This window comes from Macaca fascicularis, chromosome X (genome assembly GCF_037993035.2).
Source record: "Macaca fascicularis isolate 582-1 chromosome X, T2T-MFA8v1.1".
In the NCBI taxonomy this organism is placed as follows: Eukaryota; Metazoa; Chordata; class Mammalia; order Primates; family Cercopithecidae; genus Macaca; species Macaca fascicularis.
The window spans coordinates 54,143,407-54,161,860 of record NC_088395.1 but is presented as its reverse complement, the minus strand read 5'-3'; the positions used below and the strand labels follow the sequence as shown (position 1 = coordinate 54,161,860).

The 18,454-nt window shown below is 42.9% G+C and overlaps 1 protein-coding gene across 4 annotated transcripts in view; it reads left to right on the top strand.

Annotated features, from left to right (window-relative positions):
* The first annotated feature begins 2,614 nt into the window (after positions 1 to 2,614).
* FAM120C (family with sequence similarity 120 member C) overlaps positions 2,615 to 18,454 on the top strand; it is a 120,255-nt gene continuing 104,415 nt past the window's right edge. For 3 of the 4 annotated variants that reach the window (XM_005593672.5, XM_005593671.5, XM_005593670.5), the window contains exon 1: positions 2,615 to 3,337. In XM_005593672.5, the coding sequence (XP_005593729.2) occupies positions 2,642 to 3,337 (696 nt within the window). In that variant the 5' untranslated portion in view covers positions 2,615 to 2,641. Of the gene's footprint in view, positions 3,338 to 11,699; positions 12,055 to 18,454 lie in introns of those variants that run through there. The other variant, XM_005593673.5, reaches the window with a different exon arrangement.

Sequence of the window (18,454 nt, the reverse complement as noted above, 5' to 3'; positions counted from 1 at the left end):
AAAACCTTATTGGACTGCCTGCTGGTTTCATTTGAGGAGACTCAGAATGCTAAAAACAAGTGCCAAGAATCTTGCCAAGTTAGGCTCTTTGAAGCTTCAGATATGCTAAAGGGAATAGCCTGGATCATCCTGTTGTGGCTTCTATTCGTCACATTTAGGAGAGCTGGAGAACAAGGAGTACTACTTAGGAGGCAGATATAGATAACTTCATTCCAATTGCCTTGATGCCAGTTTCCTAACTGGTGAAACCTTTGAGGCAAGATTGAGATTCTGCTGTAATTCAGCAAGGCCAATGAATATCTGACCCTCAGCAAATGCAGATCTCTTGATACAAGCAAAGGGGCTGCTGTTTTGAGTCCCAAGAGCAATAAGCAAATGCTTCACTGCCAAATAACACAGAATACCAACTTCCTTCCCATCAACTGATGCAGAGGTCTCTGATCTTATCTGTTCCACATTTTAGGGTCTCTACCAAAAATAAAGCCGAGGCTGCAGTGAGCTGTAATCACACTACTGCATTATCTGGAACCTGGGACTTGAACACAATGCAGACTCTATTTCTCACCTCTGCTCTTCTCAGAAAGTCTGTATTTTTTCTCTCTTTCTGCAGACCAGCATCTTTCACTTCTGTCCCTCTGGTGGGAAAATTAGTTGACAGCTTCCAAGCTTTACACTTAGAGAAAAGCTGATATATCTGGTCCAATTCCAAATTTCTAGAAAATGAGATTTTGATTGCCCCAGGTTGGATTAGGTGCCCACCTCTGACCCAATAAGCTATGGTTATAGGAACATGGCAGTTTTTGTCATAACCCTATAAATGCGGGAAGGGGAGGGTCAATTCCCGGAAAAGAGGGCCTGGGCAGACAGTCCCACAGGTGTCCATTATACTAAAAAACCTCCATTCCTTCCATCCTTCATCCCTTCAAGCCACTGCTCTCTCCTTTCACTGCTTGCTTTCAAGAGTTAACTATGTACACTGCCTTGCCATCTACTTATTCTTTGACAATCTGGCTTGTTCCATCTCCACTATTTTAGAATTTCTTTTATGTAGCTTGGAGCTTTTTTGCTTTTGCATCCTAATAGAGTATTCCCCTATTTCATTTATCCTGATAACTCTTGGGTTCTGCACTTCTGCATTCTAACTCTGCCTGCCATTATCTCCTACCTTCCAGTAAGTTCCAAGCCAGATCTGGCTACTACTCATTTCAGATCTTGTTTTCTGCTCTATTCCTGCTGAAAGAGTGGGCCGGCCCTAAAAGCCAGAAAGAAGACAGGCACTGCATCTGTTTCATCTCAGTATGTTGAAAATACATTTTTCAAAAGATTATGACTCTATACACCTGAAATTAGAGCCCTTGCAGCTATTTAGAAAAGCTCCCGACAAACTAAAACACAATGAAGTTTGGAAACCAAAGGCCCTAACCATAGGACATAGATCTGGGAGTACCAAAAAGGGACAACTTGTAATGTAATTTGTGTTGGTAATTATCTCCCTGCCCAAAGAGATGCTTAGGGCAAGGATATTCGATTTTATTTTGTCTCTGCATTGCCTTAGGCAAGTAAATAATGTAAGTTTTTCTTTTTCTTTATTTTTTTTGAGATGGAGTCTGGCTCTGTCACCAGGCTGGAGTACAGTGACGTGATCTTGGCTCACTGCAACCTCCACCTCCCAGGTTCAAGCTATTCTCCTGCCTCAGCCTCCCGAGTAGCTGGGATTACAGGCACGCGCCACCACACCGGCTAATTTTTTATTTTTAGTAGAGACGGGGTTTCACCATGTTGGCCACTATAGTCTCCATTTCCTGACCTCGTGATCCAACCGCCTCGGAGGGATTACAGGCGTGAGCCACCGCGCCCGACCAGTTACGTCTTTCTTAATTGGGACCAACAGCTCTTTTACATATCATCTTTCCACTAAGGGGAAAATCCTCCCTCCCGGGGAGTTTTAGCTCACTTTAGCTGAGTTCAGTCAATCCACTCTAACTTCCATTCCCATGATGCATCAATCCTTCCCCCAAAACTCTTTTTCCAGGAAAAAGCAGTAAATAACCTAAGCAGCTCAGTGGGATGCAAGGAGCTGGAGTGCAACTCCTAAACACTCATCATCACGCCCCGCTTCTTGAGACCCTGTGAGCACAAGGGCTGAGAAGGGTGGTATTCTGGTTCCTCGACTACATCCCAAGGCCATAGAGAAGACTACAACTACCAAGATGCCCCTCTCCCCGCCCCGCCCCGCCCCTCCTCGCTCCCCTTCCTCCAGCTAGAAAGCGTGTACCACCGAGAAGACGAGGCAACATGGCTCCCGGAGGTGGAAGAAAGAGGCTTCACCCTTTCTAAAGCGCGAAGAAGAGCGACCGGAAAGGAGAAAAAAGAGAAGTGACTAAAGCCCATCCTCGCTTTTATCCTCCCAGCCTCTCCCGGGTCCGGTCCGCCTCTCCCCTTCTCTCTACCCAAATCCAATTTGTGGTTTCCTCCTCTCCCCGCCCTCATTCCCTCGCTTCCTCACCCCTCCCCTCGGGAATCCTTTTCCCGCCCCCCTTTGCCCCCCGCGGAGTGCGCACGCGCCCGCCCCCAGCTTCGCGCCCAGATCGTCGCCTAGCCTGCTCGCGCAGCCGCTGTCTCGTCTGCCCACCGACGAAGCATGGGTGTCCAGGGCTTCCAAGAGTTCCTGGAGAAGCGCTGTCCCGGGGCCGTGGTGCCCGTGGACCTCCTCAAACTCGCGCGCACGGTCTCGCGCCAGCAGCAGCAGCAGCACTTGCACCGCCAGCTGCCGCCGACTGCCGCCCTAGCGCCCGGGGCTCCACGCGCCGCCAGGGGCTCCGCGCCTCTGCAACCGCCGCTTCCGCCCGCTGCCTTGGGTGCCTACTCCGGGGGCGCGGGGCCGACTCGGCACCATCACCCCGCTCACCACTTCCACCATCATGGCCAGGCGCAGCCCGGGTTGCACCCTCCGCTGCCGCCGCCGCCCCCTCCGCTGCCCGGGGCCCGGGTGCTGGTGGACGCCGGCTCGGCGCTGCCGCGGCTTTATGGCGGCTACCAGACGGATTGGGTGTGTGGCGGCCAATGGAACGCCATGCTGGGCTACTTGTCAGCGCTGTGCCAGGCTTGTGCCTATCCTGGCGGCGACGGCCTGGAGCTCGTGGTCATGTTCCCGGGGGGCCTGGGCAAGGACCGGCTGGCCGAGTGGGGCCGTCGGTGCCAGGCCGAGCGGCAGACAGCGCAACTGATCGTGGGACACGTGGGCAACAAGGGCACCCCTCCACCGCGGGCCTGGTTCCTGCCACCGGCCTGCCTGAGCCACTGCGTGAGGCTAGCACTCATCCGCTTCCGGGTCAAGGTGAGGGAGGGGCCGGATCTTAAATAATAAGCCCCACACCTATTCCCTCCCAACTAAATACCTAACCACCTACCCACTTACCCACTACCCTGCCTCCCATCTACCCACCCACCTACCCGCCCAACAGCTAACCTACCTGCCTAACTACCCTCTACCATTTTGTCCATTTACCTCCCCCCTTCATACTACCCCCTACGGATTCACTCACCTACATGGCCATATCTCTACTCATGTCATCCCAGTAGCTCCCTTTAGGTTCCCTTATCCAATTGGCCTACCACTAGGTTTCAGCAGAATCTAGTCAGAATTTCTTTTGTAGCCTCACCTTTCTCCTGCTGTCTTCTGCCTCAAACTGCAATGCCTTTACCCTGCTTTTTCCAGTTGACATCTCTCCCCTGTATCTCTTTCCAACCTTGCAGTAAATCACTTAAGCGGGTGTGAACTGAATACCTTTCTTCTACATTGTTTTTCCGTCTTCACCCACTGCTGCTTTTTTACCCATCTGTCCATTCAGCCTTTCTCATTTCAACATGCATCTTCTTCCTCCTGCCTTAGCCTAAACACATAAACAAAAACCCACGGATTCAGTCACTGTTCAACAAATATTAACGCACTGAGTGTAAGAGTTTTAAAGACATGTGAGACACTGCTCATACCCTTGGAAAGTTAAATGTATACACATGAAACATTTAATTATAGCAATGTGTGATTATGCCTTATGGTCCAGACAGTAAGTACAGTTCCTGTTTTCTGTATGTGGGGTTGGTGGGATATCTTTGGACTAAAGTGGTCAGGGGAGGCTTCCCTGAAGAAGTCGGACCTCACCTGGGTCTTCAAAGATGGATTGGATTTGAATGAGTCACAAGCTTGGGAGGAGGTTGCTTTAAGTGGGAGGAAGAAAATGAGCAGAAGCAAAAAGGAGTATCAAGTGTGCGAGGCCCCATAGGCAGTTACGTCCAATCTGCATGTAGTTGGGTCACTGCATATGGGGCCTGGGGAACAGCTTGGCAGCATCCCCAGTTCTTGGCACCACTGCTGCTGCTCTGTTGCTTTCCCATACTCTTAGGTTTCAAGTTCCTACGTGTAGAGAATAGCAAGGCTGGGGAAGTAAAGGAGGTGGGCAGGAAGAAGAAAAAGAAAAGTAGTACAGGGTTGGGTAGAACGAAACCGCAAACCTATTTCCCCAACCAAGGTTCCTGGGGGTTGTCCTTACAGTTAGACAGAACAGGGGATTGTGGGAATCACTTAAGAAGTGGTGTCTGCTGGAGTAATGAGAAGGAAACAAGTTTTAGCTCAGAGACTAAAAGACCTAAACAGAGAAGCTTGCAGTGGTTATAAAGGTTGTGTCTAGAGTTCAGTCATGCTAGACTCGTTCTCAGCATCAAATCTGTGCCTAGAGTGCCTAGATTATAGTTGTTTTAGTTTAAACACATCCAAACGTGAGCTATCTCATACAAGGTTAAAAAAAAAGGGCACACATTTGCTTGCTCTTCTGACTGAACATTTTAAGGTAGATTCTTTATTCATGGCCATTCTTTCCACTTTGTTTTCACTGCTACCACCCAGGCTTGTAAGGAATTTTTAACCTCGTTATTAACCTGATTGCTGGCAATAGTGACCACATTGATGGAATATTTACTATGTGTTAGGTGCCGCTCTATGCGCTTCTTTTAAAAAAATTACCTCATCATCCTCGCAATAACCTGTGAAGCAGTATTATCCCTGTTTTCTAAATGAGGAAACTGAGGCACGGGCTTAGAAACTTGCCCAAAGTCACCAAGAGATAAGTGGCAGGGCTGAGATTTGTGCCTATGTGGTCTTCCTCCAAAGCTCATACTCTAAACAACAGTGCTGCTATAAAATGAATCTTTCTAAAGTGCCACTGTGATTAGATCATTTCCCCACTCAGCTAAACTCTTCCTTGGCTCCTGGTTAAAGACGGTTCAGGTCATTAACTCACTCTTTTATTAGAGCGCTTGCTGTAGGCTAAGTACTAGCTGCTTGCTGAGGACTGAGAGGTAAATAAGGGGACCCTGTCCTCAAGGAGGGCAAGGTTTAGTGAAAGAGATAATAAATTGCAGATACTGTGGGCTAATTGCAAATGATGAAAAATGTGGCCCCTATAGGGGGCATGGTTAATTCTGATTAAGGGAGTGAAAGTTGGGGAAGGCTTCACGGATTGGTGCTAAGCCATGAAGAGGACTGAAGAGAGTTCAGATAGTGGACAAGGGTGTGGAGACCCGAATAGCCAGTTATGAGCTCTGAATAGATTTTGATTGGAGGTTGGCAGGAGGATTGAACACTGAGTATGGGTTTGTGGTTTCCAAAGTTTTTTTTTGTTTATATACCCCATCAGTCAAAATCTTTTGAGAAGCAGCCCTTAGTGTATTTTTGTCATACTTCACCACACAGTCTCATTTTCAAAATCCCAGCAGTTAATAAAAAAGATGGATTGAATAGATAGATATGTGATAAATAAGGTATAGTAAAAATAGTAGAATCTCAGTCGTGGGTATTCAGATGTTCACTGTAAAATTATTTCAACTTTGCCATATGTTTGAAGTTTTTCATAATAAAAATGTTGGGGAAAAATTCCCAGCAGTTCTCTCTAGTCCTTAGAAGCACTCTTGGGGAATGTATAAATCTTATTCCCTGTGCTAGATTATAAACAAACTCTGATCTTTTTGTATGCTCCATAATGCCCTGTGTACTTTGGGTGCAGAGTACCTTGTTGTTTTCATAATGAATAGATCAGTGATCCTAAGAGAATGGATTGTAGAAGTGACTTTTTAAGAGTGTAGTGTGGCTCTTAGTATAATGGATTTAAGACCAGCTCTAAAATTGCATATCTAAAGTGTCTGTCGATGTTATCAATGAGTGAAGTTCTCTCCTGGTTTTTGTTTTTATTGGAGTGATGAAGAACTCCCTGGATTGTAGCACAGACTTGAAAGGTATTAATAACCGATTGTGGTTTCCCTTTTCAGAGGAGTGTTCTACTGTCTTGAAGGTGGGAATTTTTCACTTGGATGATTTGCATGCCTACTATTTCTTTTGACTAAATGTCAGTGCCTCAGAACAAAACCCACTACTATATCTCTCCCCTCTTTGGTTTTGTTCTTCGGGCTAGACCACAAGATGGACCTTTATTCCCAGTCTCATTTTCATTTGTGATACAGAAAGTAGAGGTGGAAGGATTAAATAATAGATAAGTTGCTGGGTTGTCTGTTTAGCTTTAGACAACTTCGGACTTACCATGAAAAGATCCAGTGTATATTGTTGGGATGAATTTTTTGATTTGGTTGGTTTCATTTATATGCTCTGCAAACCTTTGTAAATGATAATCAGTAGAAGGAAAATTAAGTAAACCCACAAATTGCTTGCCTGATTGCTTCCTAAGGGTCTCAGAAGTAGAGCAACCTAAAGCAGTTTTAGATTGTGATTCAGGAGATAATTTAGGGTGATTAAGGGAATGAATGCTTTGTTTTAATGGTTACTGTGTAATTAGAAAAAAAATGATCAGCACATCAAACTCACCATTTCGCAGCTATACTTTTTTAGAATGATTATGATTACATAAAATGAGTTGATTTAAAGAAAGATATTAAGTTGTAGTACTTGGATATGGCAGAAATCATGTTGGTGGTATATGAATAACCAGACTTTGAGAACAGGTATCATTTTGTGCTTTGGTTCTCTAGAATACGATAAAGCAATGGCTGCTATGCCTCCTGATTGTTTACTTACCATTAGTCATAGACATTCTGAAAAGTCGATGACTTTTCTAGATGCTCTAGTGGTTGGAAAATAATCAAAATAATAATTACTTCTTAGGCAACAAGTTGTATATTAAAAGCTTTAAAAATATCTCATTTAATCCTCAAGAGCTTGCAAGGTGTATGGTATTCTCCCCCATTTTACAGTTGAGTAACTGAGATAACCAAGAGGTAAAATAATTTTTCTTTGTTCTAAGTACTAGTAAGTGGTGGATAAAAATTACTGTTCTGGGTTTATATTGCTCAAAGTTTACACAATCCCACCATCCTGTTTCCTTCATTTTGTACATTCTTGTGTATGATTGTACACTGTTACTGGCTAGATAATATGTATAGATACATGAAGACAAACAATCATAAGTAGATTTTTTGAGCACTTAGTTTGTGCCAGCATTGCTAAATGTACAATACTGCCAATACAAGGCAAATGTGTAAGCTAAGTGCCAAGTAAGTGAATCATACAGTGATGTTATAGGAATTCAAAAGTAGTAATCCCTGTCCTTTCTACAGTTTCAGTCTCTGCCTCTCTGGTTTCTTTCACTTACAGCATGCACAAATGATCTTTGAAAAACAAAAACTTCCCCTTTATTTTCTAATTCCTTCGAGCCATTATCTTTATCTCCTTTCTTCCCTATTCACCATTATTCTTAAAGAAGCAGATTGTATTAATTCCCATTTCCTAGCCTAGTGCTACTTTATATCTGATGTCACCACTCTGAAGCTGCTGCACACATTTCCATTCTTAGCCTTTCTTGGTCCTCTGTAAGATCATTAATATCAAGCCATCCTATTCTGGAACTATCTTCCTTGGATTTCACAGTTCAACTCACTTCTGATTCTCCTTGTAACCCTCTAGTTCTTTCTTCTTTTTTCCTTATTCCTCTTCTGCCTGCTTCTTTAAATGTTGGTGCCCTCAAGGCTTCTGTCCTGGTCATATTCTTCTACTTTTGTTTCCTGAGCAATCTCATCCATTATGGTGGCTTTAAGTATTAATTAAATTCTGATGATTCCTGTTGCTCTGTCTCTACCCTCGACCTCTCTCATGAGCTTTCAACACATCTTTTCAGCTCTCTACTACTTGATGTCTTTTAGGTCACTTAAACTAAAAACTACCCAAAATGGAACTCATTATAATGTTTCCCCAAAACTTGTTCCACTTCTGGTACTCTCTATTTCTATGAATGGTGTCTTTCATCACTTTCAAGCCAGAAGCCGTGGAGTCCTCAATTCTTCACTCTCCTGTCACTTCCCACATTTACTTGGTCATTGGATCCTTTGAATTCTACGTTAGAAATGTCTCCTGAGTCCAGCTACTTCTGTCTGTTTCCACCCCCGTTGCTTTAGTTCAGGCTGCCAAAATTTCTTATCTGAACCAGGAAGACAGTGTCAACTTGTTCCTTTACCATAACACTCTCTGGACTCCATCTGCCATATTGCTGCCAGAGACACCATTCTGAAAACAGAAGCTGACTCTGTTATATGCACCAAGGTGTATTTGCCTACCCTACCGAGTCCAAACTTCTGAGCATGGCAGACAGTGCCCTTCACAATCTGATCCCAAACTCCCTCCAGACTTACCTGGTGCTCACCTCTGGCCAGCCCTGTTCCAACCATTCTGTATTTTCTTAGTTTCCTAGACATACCGTGTCCTCTCTCATAGTATTTTTCGTATGTTTATCTTGACCTTTGCATAGCAAATTCCCCCTTATTCCTGCTCAAAAGTTATCGTTATAGAATCTTTCCTAGCCAGCCTCTGTCAGCTGTGGTAAATTAAGCCTTCCCTTTACTACCAGAGTACTCTGTTCTTACCTCTCTCATATTTTTTCTCTTTCATAGTATTTTCATATCGCTTAATTCTCTTTTAAATGAGTTTCAAGAGGGCGGAGATTTGCTCTAGGACTTGACATACATAAAATAATGTTTGCTGTGAGAGAGAGAGAGAGATTGGTTGGTTTACCTTTACTGATTGAATCACTGTAGAGGGCTTTACAGGTCAGATAAAGAAGAATTTAGAATCAGTGCTATACAATGTTATATATTAATTCCATCTAAATAAACTCAGATTGCAAACTGAATTGCCGAACTCCTGTTACTCAGAAGTTTTGTAGCTGCTTAGCAATGCACTTATAGAATATATTCCCTTTTGATGGTAGTAATAATAGCTACCACATGGGCGAGGTACCGCACCAATATTCATTTAATTCTCACAACCACCCAACAGGAGAGGTATTAATCTCTATTTTTTCCTCTACTCCTATGACAGATTAAATCAATCTCTCTCTTTTGTTTTTATTTTGTTTTTTGTTTGTTTTGTTTTGTTTTTTGTTTTTTGAGGCAGAGTCTTGCTCTGTGGCCCAGATTGGAGTACAGTGGCGTGATCTTGGCTCACTACAACCTCCACCTCCTGGGTTCAAGCAATTCTCCTGCCTCAGCCTCCCAAGTAGCTGGGACTGCAGGCGCATGCCACCACACCCAGCTAATTTTTCTATTTTTAGTAGAGACGGAGTTTCACCATGTTGGCCAGACTGGTTTCGAACTCCTGACCTCAGGTGATCCGCCTGCATCAGCCACCCAAAGTGCTGGGATTACAGGCGTGAGCCACCACGCCCGGCCTAAATCTCTACTTTTTATAGCAAAAAAAAAAAAAAAAAAAAAAAAAAAACAGGCTCAGTGTAGTCACTGGCCCAAGGTTGCACTGCTAGAACATGGTTGGACCAAGATTTGGACCTAAAGATATTTGACACCAAAATCCTTCATCTTTAACATATCTCAGAACAGTGTAATTGCATTTTTATAGTTATATTTTAATAACTTTTTCCAGAACATTTTTTCCTATATTTAGTTTGTGTAGCATAATGGCTGACAACACAGGCCTTGGAGCCAGACTGCCTGGGTTTAGATCCCTATTCCTCTAAGTACTCATTATGTAAGCTTAGGCAAGTTACTTACTCTGTGCCTCAGTTTAACAATAATACCTATATCACAAATTTTGTTGTGAGTGTTAAATGATTTAAGTAATATGCTTAGAACATTATATGGCACGTAGTAAATGCCATATAAATGCCAGCTGCTATTATATTGACTAAAATATCTTGTAGCAGGGCATGGTGGTGCACACCTGTAGTCTCAGCTACTCAGGAGGCTGAGGCAGGAGGATCGCTTGAGCCTGAGAGGTTGAGGTTGCACTGAGCTGAGATCGCACCACGGCACTGCAGCCTGGGTGACAGAGTTAAGACCCTGTATAAAAAAAAAAAAATACAAAATATCTTGTGCACCTAGTAGGTTGGACATTGATCACCTCACTCTCATGCTTTAAGCTTAGCATGGCATGCCATGGCATGCCTTCATGATCTGCCCACCATTATCTAGCCCAATTTTACCCCATTTTTCTTATCAGGACAATGCTTTTCAGTTCAGTTAATATTTTTGAGCACCTGTTCTGTGCCAGACACTATTCTAAGTACTATGAACAATAGAATTAATTTACTCAGACTATGTTTATTGGACTCCTGTGTGCCAGGCAAAGTTCAAGATTATGAGGATACAGCAGTGAATAAAACAGATTTCTGACCTCATGAAACATATTCTAATGAAGAAGACAGACAACAAACAAGATAAATAGGCAAAATATGTTTTGTGACATAGGAAATGCTGTGGAGAAAATGAAGTAGGGAAGTGAGACAAGGAGTGTTGAAGTCAGGGGTACAAAGCATGGTACCCTACCCTTCCTCTGTAGAGGAAACAAGGAAGAAAGTACTTACGATATAAGTCCCCAGGATCCTTTCTCTGGCCCTTGTCATTAGGCCCAGGGACATAACCAATAGAAGTGGCAGAAACCAGGATTTGCATACCAGAAGCAAAACCCTTGCCCATTCATCTGTATCACATGAGGAAATTACAAAGGTTATGGCAAGGATGGCAAACTGGCAGCCCATAGGCCTTATGTGGCCCATTCATGTATTTTTGCATTGGCCCACATATTTTTTTCCTTTTCTTTTTGAAAGAACTTCATTTATTTTCATTGATCAATAGTGTTCACCAGGATCTGAAATCAAATAATGCACTTGGACTGAATATTAAGGCATCATCTAGTTGTATGAATTGAATGATTATCATTTCCTGCTGTCGTTTAACTTGCATTATTTTTTAACAAGTTCGAATTTGTTGCCAACTTTTAAAAATAGAGAAATGTTGCAAAAAAGTCTCTTTCCAGCTACTGAAATATCAGATCCTCTGGCAATACTGCTTAACCCCTTTTGGTGAACCACATGGTCTTCATTTATTGGTCTCTACAGCTCCATGGTGTCTCCCTGCCACAATGACGAAGTGCCACTTGTCATTCATGGTAGACATCTTCTACAATGGCTCCCAATGATTCCCACCTCCTGGTATTCACACCCTTTTGTAATCTCCTCCCATCCCCCCAGTTTGTGGGCTGGACCTAGTGACTTGCTTCTGATGAGCAGACTACAACAAAAGTGATGGGATGTCACTTCCAAGATTAGGTTATAAAAAACTGTGACTTCCATCTTGTTTGCACTCTCTCTCTCTTTCTCTCTGGCTCTTCTTGCTTGATCACTCTGATGAAGCAAGCTGCCATGTTGTGAGCTGCCCTATGGAGAGACCCACAGGAAAAGAAACTGAGGGAAGCCTCCAACCAACACTCAGTGAGGAACTGAGGCCCTCAGTCCAACTACAGCCCGCAAGGAACTGAATTGCTGCCAACAGCCACGTACGTGAGTGAGCTTGGAAGCGGATCTTTCCCCAGGCGAGCCTTGAGATGACTGCAGCCCTGGCTGGCACCTTGATTGAAGCCTGTAGGAGACCTTGAGCCAGAGGACCCAGCTAAGCCATGCCTACAGATACTATGAGATAATAAATGTTGTTTTAAGCCACTAAGTTTGGGGGCTAATTTGTTACACAGAAATAGATAACTGAAACACCATTGATTGTTGTGCTTGTTCTTTTTAAATAATATTTTTGATGAACACGAAATATTTCTCATACCCACATCTGTGCAAAGTGAAAACAATCTTTTTTATGGAAGAAGTTCACGTGTTTGAACAGGAGAGAGCCTATTTCTTTGTGGAATTGATGAATTTTCATATCCATCTAAATAAAATGTGTCTGTTGAAAGACTACAATTTAAGATAGATACCATTTGAAAGTAAACCACTGTAAGAAATATCAGTGTACGGCCGGGTGCGGTGGCTCACGCCTGTAATCCCAGCACTTTGGGAGGCCAAGGCAGGTGGATCACCTGAGGTCGGGAGTTCGAAACCAGCCTGACCAACATGGAGAAACCCTGTCTCTACTAAAAATATGAAATTAGCCGGGCATGGTGGCGCATGCCTGTAATCCCAGCTACTCGAGAGGCTGAGGCAGGAGAATCACTTGAACCTGGGAGGTGGAGGTTGCAGTGAGCCAAGATCGCACCATTGCACTCCAGCCTGGGCAACAAGAGTGAAACTCCATCTCAAAAAAAAAAAAAGAAAAAATCATACAAAAAGGATGAGTGCTGAAATGAAAAGAACTTAAAAATGTACTTGGAATTTCAACAGGCTATATTTCTAGATACAGATAAAATAAGTGATGCCACAGAAGGCAATTATGTATTAAATGAAAAAACTGCCAGGACTTGAAAGCCTTTTTTATACAGTAGTTTTATAAAAGTGTTTGTCAAGTACAACAGAAATTATGTTATAAACAAGCATTTGCAAAGGTAGGAAATACTTTGGCTCAGGATGTCAGACATTGATGGCTAAACATTCTTGGGACAGATTTAGTCAAAAAGTTAAATTATTTTTGGAGATTTACATAGCAGTTGGTTACAACAGATTAAAAACTACATCCACATAGCTGTACAGTTAGCTGTATTCCTAGCCAGTGGTTCTCAAAGTATGGTCCCAGACCAACAGCACTGTACCATCTGGAAACATGTTGGAAATACACATTCTCAGTCCCTTACCCCTTTGGACCTACAGAATCAGAAACTGGTGGGAAAGGTGGGGGAGCTTATGGATCTGTTTCAACAAGCCCTCCAGCTGATTCTGATCATGCTAAAGTTCGAGAGCCACTGCACTTAAGTATGATTCATGTGTTAAGAATTTGATGTAACCTGACTCTTGGACTCATCACAGGTACATCTGGAAATACCTGGATTTTGTGTGATGAGAAAAGTCTTCAGATTTTTAATATCAATTGGTCGAAATTAGTAAGTATGACTACAGGTGGTGCTTCTGCAATAGTGTTTAGAACTGTTGGACCCAAGAAACAATTTGAAGCAGAAACACTTTCCGGGGACCTAAACTTAAAGCTCTTTCTGCTAAAAGCTTAGAAATGAATCAGTCAGATCAGGAACTAGTAATTAACATGGTGGTTTGCTCCACAACTGAATACTTTGCTTGGTGAATTATTGGGTGCATGTTATGGAAATCTGCCCTATTACACGGAGGTTGATTGGCTTAGTTGAAGCATGGTACTCAAGATACTGAAAAAAATGACTTGGCATCCACCACACCCGCAGAGAGTGAAATAAAATATTTGGCTTGTTTGGTTGATTTTACAACTCATCTAGACACTGAATAAAAACAGCATTGTTCATAAATACCTTCACAAATGTATGGTTGTACTTGCTTGTTCCTAGCAAAATTATGCCTTTGAGAAACTCATTTGGCAAGAGATAAACTGGCTGACTTTTCTTTGCTGAAATTGGTTTCCAAGAATTGAAAGTGATGGCCTGAATTACATTCCCACAGTTGTGAAGTTGTCTGTTGAATTCCAGAAAAGGTTCTCTGACATATTTGATGAAAATGAACTAATATTGTTCAATTAGCCTTTCTCAGTGTTTAGAGTATGAAAGAAGAGCTACAATGGAGATTCTGAATTACTGTGCCGTGGTGCTGAAAATGAAGCATGATGTCATTGAAATGCCGAATTCTACAAATACTTTGGAAGTAGTTACTGAAACATAAAAAACACTGTGCCAAACTTCTGTGTTTGGAAATGCCTACATTTCTAAACAGCTGTTTTCCGTTATGAAATAGGATCAAATTAGTCACTTGAAGTGAAAGCATTCAAGGCTGAATTCTGTACTGCATGTTGTAACACAAAAATATAAGACCTAACGTTGACCTCTTGGCACATAAATGTGTCAGGCCTCCAGTTCCAAGTCAAAGGAGAATAAACTACAAAAAAAAAAAAAAGTGTAATGATAAATTTTCTAGTTTTTCACTTATGTCTTTAATGTAAAACGTAAACTCCAGTATTTTGCATGTATAAACACCCACAGCTTAAATAAAAATATATTTCTGTGTGTGTGTTTTTTATTTTTAAACACAGGGTCTTGCTCTGTTGCCCAGGTTGGAGGGCAGTGGTGTGAACATGGCTCACTATAACCTTGAACTCCTGGGCTCAAAACAATCCTTCCACCTCTGCCTCCCCAGTAGCTAGGACTACTGGCATGTGCCACCCAAACCCAGCTAATTTTTAAGGTTTTGTTTTGTTTGTTTGTTTTAGAGACGGTCTTGCTAGGTTGCCCAGGCTGATCTCAAACTCCTGGCCTCAAGCAATCCTCCTGCCTCAGCCTCCCAAAGTGCTGGGATTACCCACCATGCCTAGCCAAAAATTACATTTCTGGAAGTTAATTTTTCTTTACTCAGCCCCCTCATTCATGTTAGCTGCCCATCCCTGTAAGCATTTACAGCCCCTAGTTCAAAGACTCTTAGAAATTTATTGTGATCATTGTCCTCTGTGCAGTTCCTGTCCTCCTTTCTGAGGTAACCCAGAGGTTTCCTTGGATTCTCGCTCTCTTACTCCTAAGGATACTTTTCATGAGACCTCTGACTTTTCAGTTGTGAAGATTTGCTTTGGGCTAAACAAGTGCCTATTCTGGTATCTACTTGTCTCAAATTATTTCTGAGGACCTTCAGGCAGTGCATACCACAGACTTCATCTCTGCAAAACAGACTTTCATAACTACTTTTTCAGTCTGTGCCAGCTATTATATTATAAATTGTAAGTCTTAGAATTGGGTAGGAATTAGATAAATCTCCATTTTACAGATGAAGAAGCTAAGTGACTTGTCCCCACAAACTTTGATCATAGTTTCACTGGATGCCAAAGTTCTTGCTGTATACACTGATAACAAAAGTTAGCATCAAAGTACAGTTTCCAGCCCGTGGTTGACACACAACAGGTTTTTTAAAAATCCAAGTTTTCCCTTTTGTTCTTAAATGTGACAGAAGGCTTCATCTGCAGAAATGGGCTGGCTTCTGGCAGCCTAAGAGTACTAAAATTGGGCCGGGCGCAGTAGCTCACGCCTGTAATCCTAGCACTTGGGGAGGCCAAGGTGGATGGATCACCTGAGGTCAGGAGTTCGAGACCAGCCTGGCCAACGTGGTGAAACTCTCTCTACTAGAAATACAAAAATTAGGAGGTTGTGGTGGTGGGCGCCTGTAATCCCAGCTACTTTGGGAGGCTGAGGCAGGAGGATTGCTTCAACCTGGAGGTGGAGGTTGCAGTGAGTTGAGACCACGTCATTGCACTCCAGCCTGGGCAACAAGAGCAAAACTCCATCTCAGAAAAGAAAAAAGAGTACTAAAATTGGGTATTCGCAAATTAAAATTAGGACCTTAATAGTGTGTACTGAACACTGGATCGGTATTCTACTACCTCTAGCTTGACTGCCATATTTCATGGCCAAGACTACCAATTATGTGCATGTAGATAATTGAAATTCTTACAGTTGAGAGGGAAGGCCACCTTATCAATGTTTCCTTGAAGTAACTGGTTCCTAATTGCTGCTATTCTTTCAATACGTTATTCTTTAGCTTTGTGATTATCAGTCTGGTCTCTTAATGGTTGGTTGTTGAACTCCACAATGTAGTGATGCATATTTGCATCAACAGTAGTTTCAGTCTGTAATTATTTAGTAGTTAGAGTTCAAGGCACAGTGGCCTTCCAGTTGAAATGTAAGTCATCTGTATTTCTGTTGCTTAACCAGACTTACACATAATCCATCCCGCCCTCGAATCTTCTTATAAGGTGATAATTCCTTACTGTCTTTGAATTCTTTTTGCCTTGGTGAGAACAGGTAGAGAAGATAGACCACAGAACTCTGCCTGAGTCAGTCACTAGTTTGGTATATTTAGCATGGTAGAGGGGCTTGAGGGAATATGGGACAAGCTGGAGGAAGTCAAGTACTGCAGAGGTCAGAAAGCAGTATTGCCTCTAGTTTGAAGTTAACTTTAACAAGCATTTATTATACTCTTTTTTATGGTCCAGGCAGAGTGCTAACATAATTCTGCCACTAATGGGCTTACAGTCTAGTTATTTTTTTATGCCCTTGTGTTTATTGTGTTACTTGTGAGTTGATCTCAGATTACTTTATGCCCACTTTTCCAGTTTCCTTTATTTGAGAAACAGTGTACTTAATGGAAAGACCATTGTTTTTTAGAGACAGGATCTCACTCTGTTGCTCAGACTGGTGTGCGGCGCATGATCTCGGCTCACTGCAGCCTCAACTTTCTGGGCTCAAGCGATCTTCCCACCTTAGCCTGAGTAGCTGGGACCACAGGCATGTGCCATCATGCCTGGCTAATTTTTTAAACAATATTTGGTAGAGATGGGCTCTCACTGTGTTGCCCAGGCTGGAATCCTTGGCTCAGGCGATCTTCCTGCCTCTCCCTCCACCTCCTAAAGTGCTGGGATTACAGGCATGAGCCACTATGCCTAGCCCTGAAAGAGCATTATTTTAAAGTCAGACCTAATTGCTTCAAATCCAAGTACTACCATATTGCTAGCTGTGTGATTTGGAGCAAGTTACTTAAGTTTTCCAAGCTTCTGTTTTCTCTGTTTAAGTAAAGGAGAGGGAGGGGGATGAATGATCTAATACCCATTTCACAGAGTTAGAAGGATAAATGAAATATGCCTAGCCCAGTGTCTATCTTGAAATATTAATCACTGCAGTTAGCTCAATGAGGTCAAAGACTCTTGGCTCTTGTTACTGCTGTGTTTCCATAACTAGATTGGTGCCTGGCATATATCAGTGCCTAGCTCGGTACATATTGGTTGCAAGTTGAAACAGTTCATTGGTTGCCTACTCTGCGAGTGGTCTATGTACTGGAGATAACAGCAGTGAACAAAACATTTTTAAAATCTCAGCCTTCTTGAAGCTTACATTCTAGTGATTAATACTTCTGGTTGTTTTTAATATCAAATACTCTTCCAATGTTTCTGAAAGAGCCACAGTATGTAATACATAAAATGGGGACTATGAGCTCAGGTTGAAGAGAAAGTAGGAACACCAGGTCAGGTGCGGTGGCTCATGCCTGTAATCTCAGCACTTTGGGAGGCTAAGGTAAGAAGACTGCTTGTGTCCAGTAGTTTGAGACCAGCCTGGGCAACATAGCAAGATCTGTCTCTACACAAAATCAAAAATTAACCAGGCATGGTGATACACACCTGTAGTCCCAGCTATTTGGGAGGCTGCAGTGGCAGGGTTGCTTGAACTCGGGAGGTTGAGGCTGCAGTGAGCCGTGATCCTGCCACTGCATTCCAGCCTTGGTGACAAAATGATACCTTCAAAAAATAAAAATTAAAAAAAGTAGGAACACTAATTCTCTCTGGTTATTTGGTCCAGTCTCCACCTATGAAGATTCTGGTTTGGGGAAGCACAGTTTGAAAGCCACTTCTTTAGACTACCTGTGGTTGGAAATGAGACATGTCTTCTCAGCTGTTTTCCCCTGAGGTTTTCGTTTCTGTTTGTTTGTTTGTTTGAGACAGAGTCTCGCTCTGTCATCCAGGCTGGAGTGCAGTGGCGCGGTCTCGGCTCATTGCAACCTCCACCTCCCGGGTTCAAATGATCTTCCTGCCTTAGCCTCCTGAGTAGCTGTTACTACAGGCACCCGCCACCACACCCGGCTAATTTTTTTTTTTTTTTTTTTTTTTTAAATAGAGACGGAGTTTCACCATATTGGCCGGGCTGGTTTCGAACTCCTGACCTTGTGTTCCACCTGCCTTGGTCTCCCAAAGTGCTGGGATTACAGGCATGAGCCACCACACCCGGCCTCCCCTGAGTTCTGTAAACAGGTGTCACTTCCTCTCAAAAACCATCACCCCACTGACTGTTGAGGTGCCTTTACTCTGTGTTCCCATGGTACCCTGTGCTCCATAACTTCTCACACGTTAGGTGTCTTGCTTTGTGCTGTCTGCATCATGGCACTTAGTAGGCCCTCAACCTCTATTCACTGAACTGAACGGTGAACCAGCAATTAAAAGCTATAGATGGTCATTCAGAATCTCAACTCTCGCTTTCTTTAAAACTCAAATGTGCTGTTTTTTC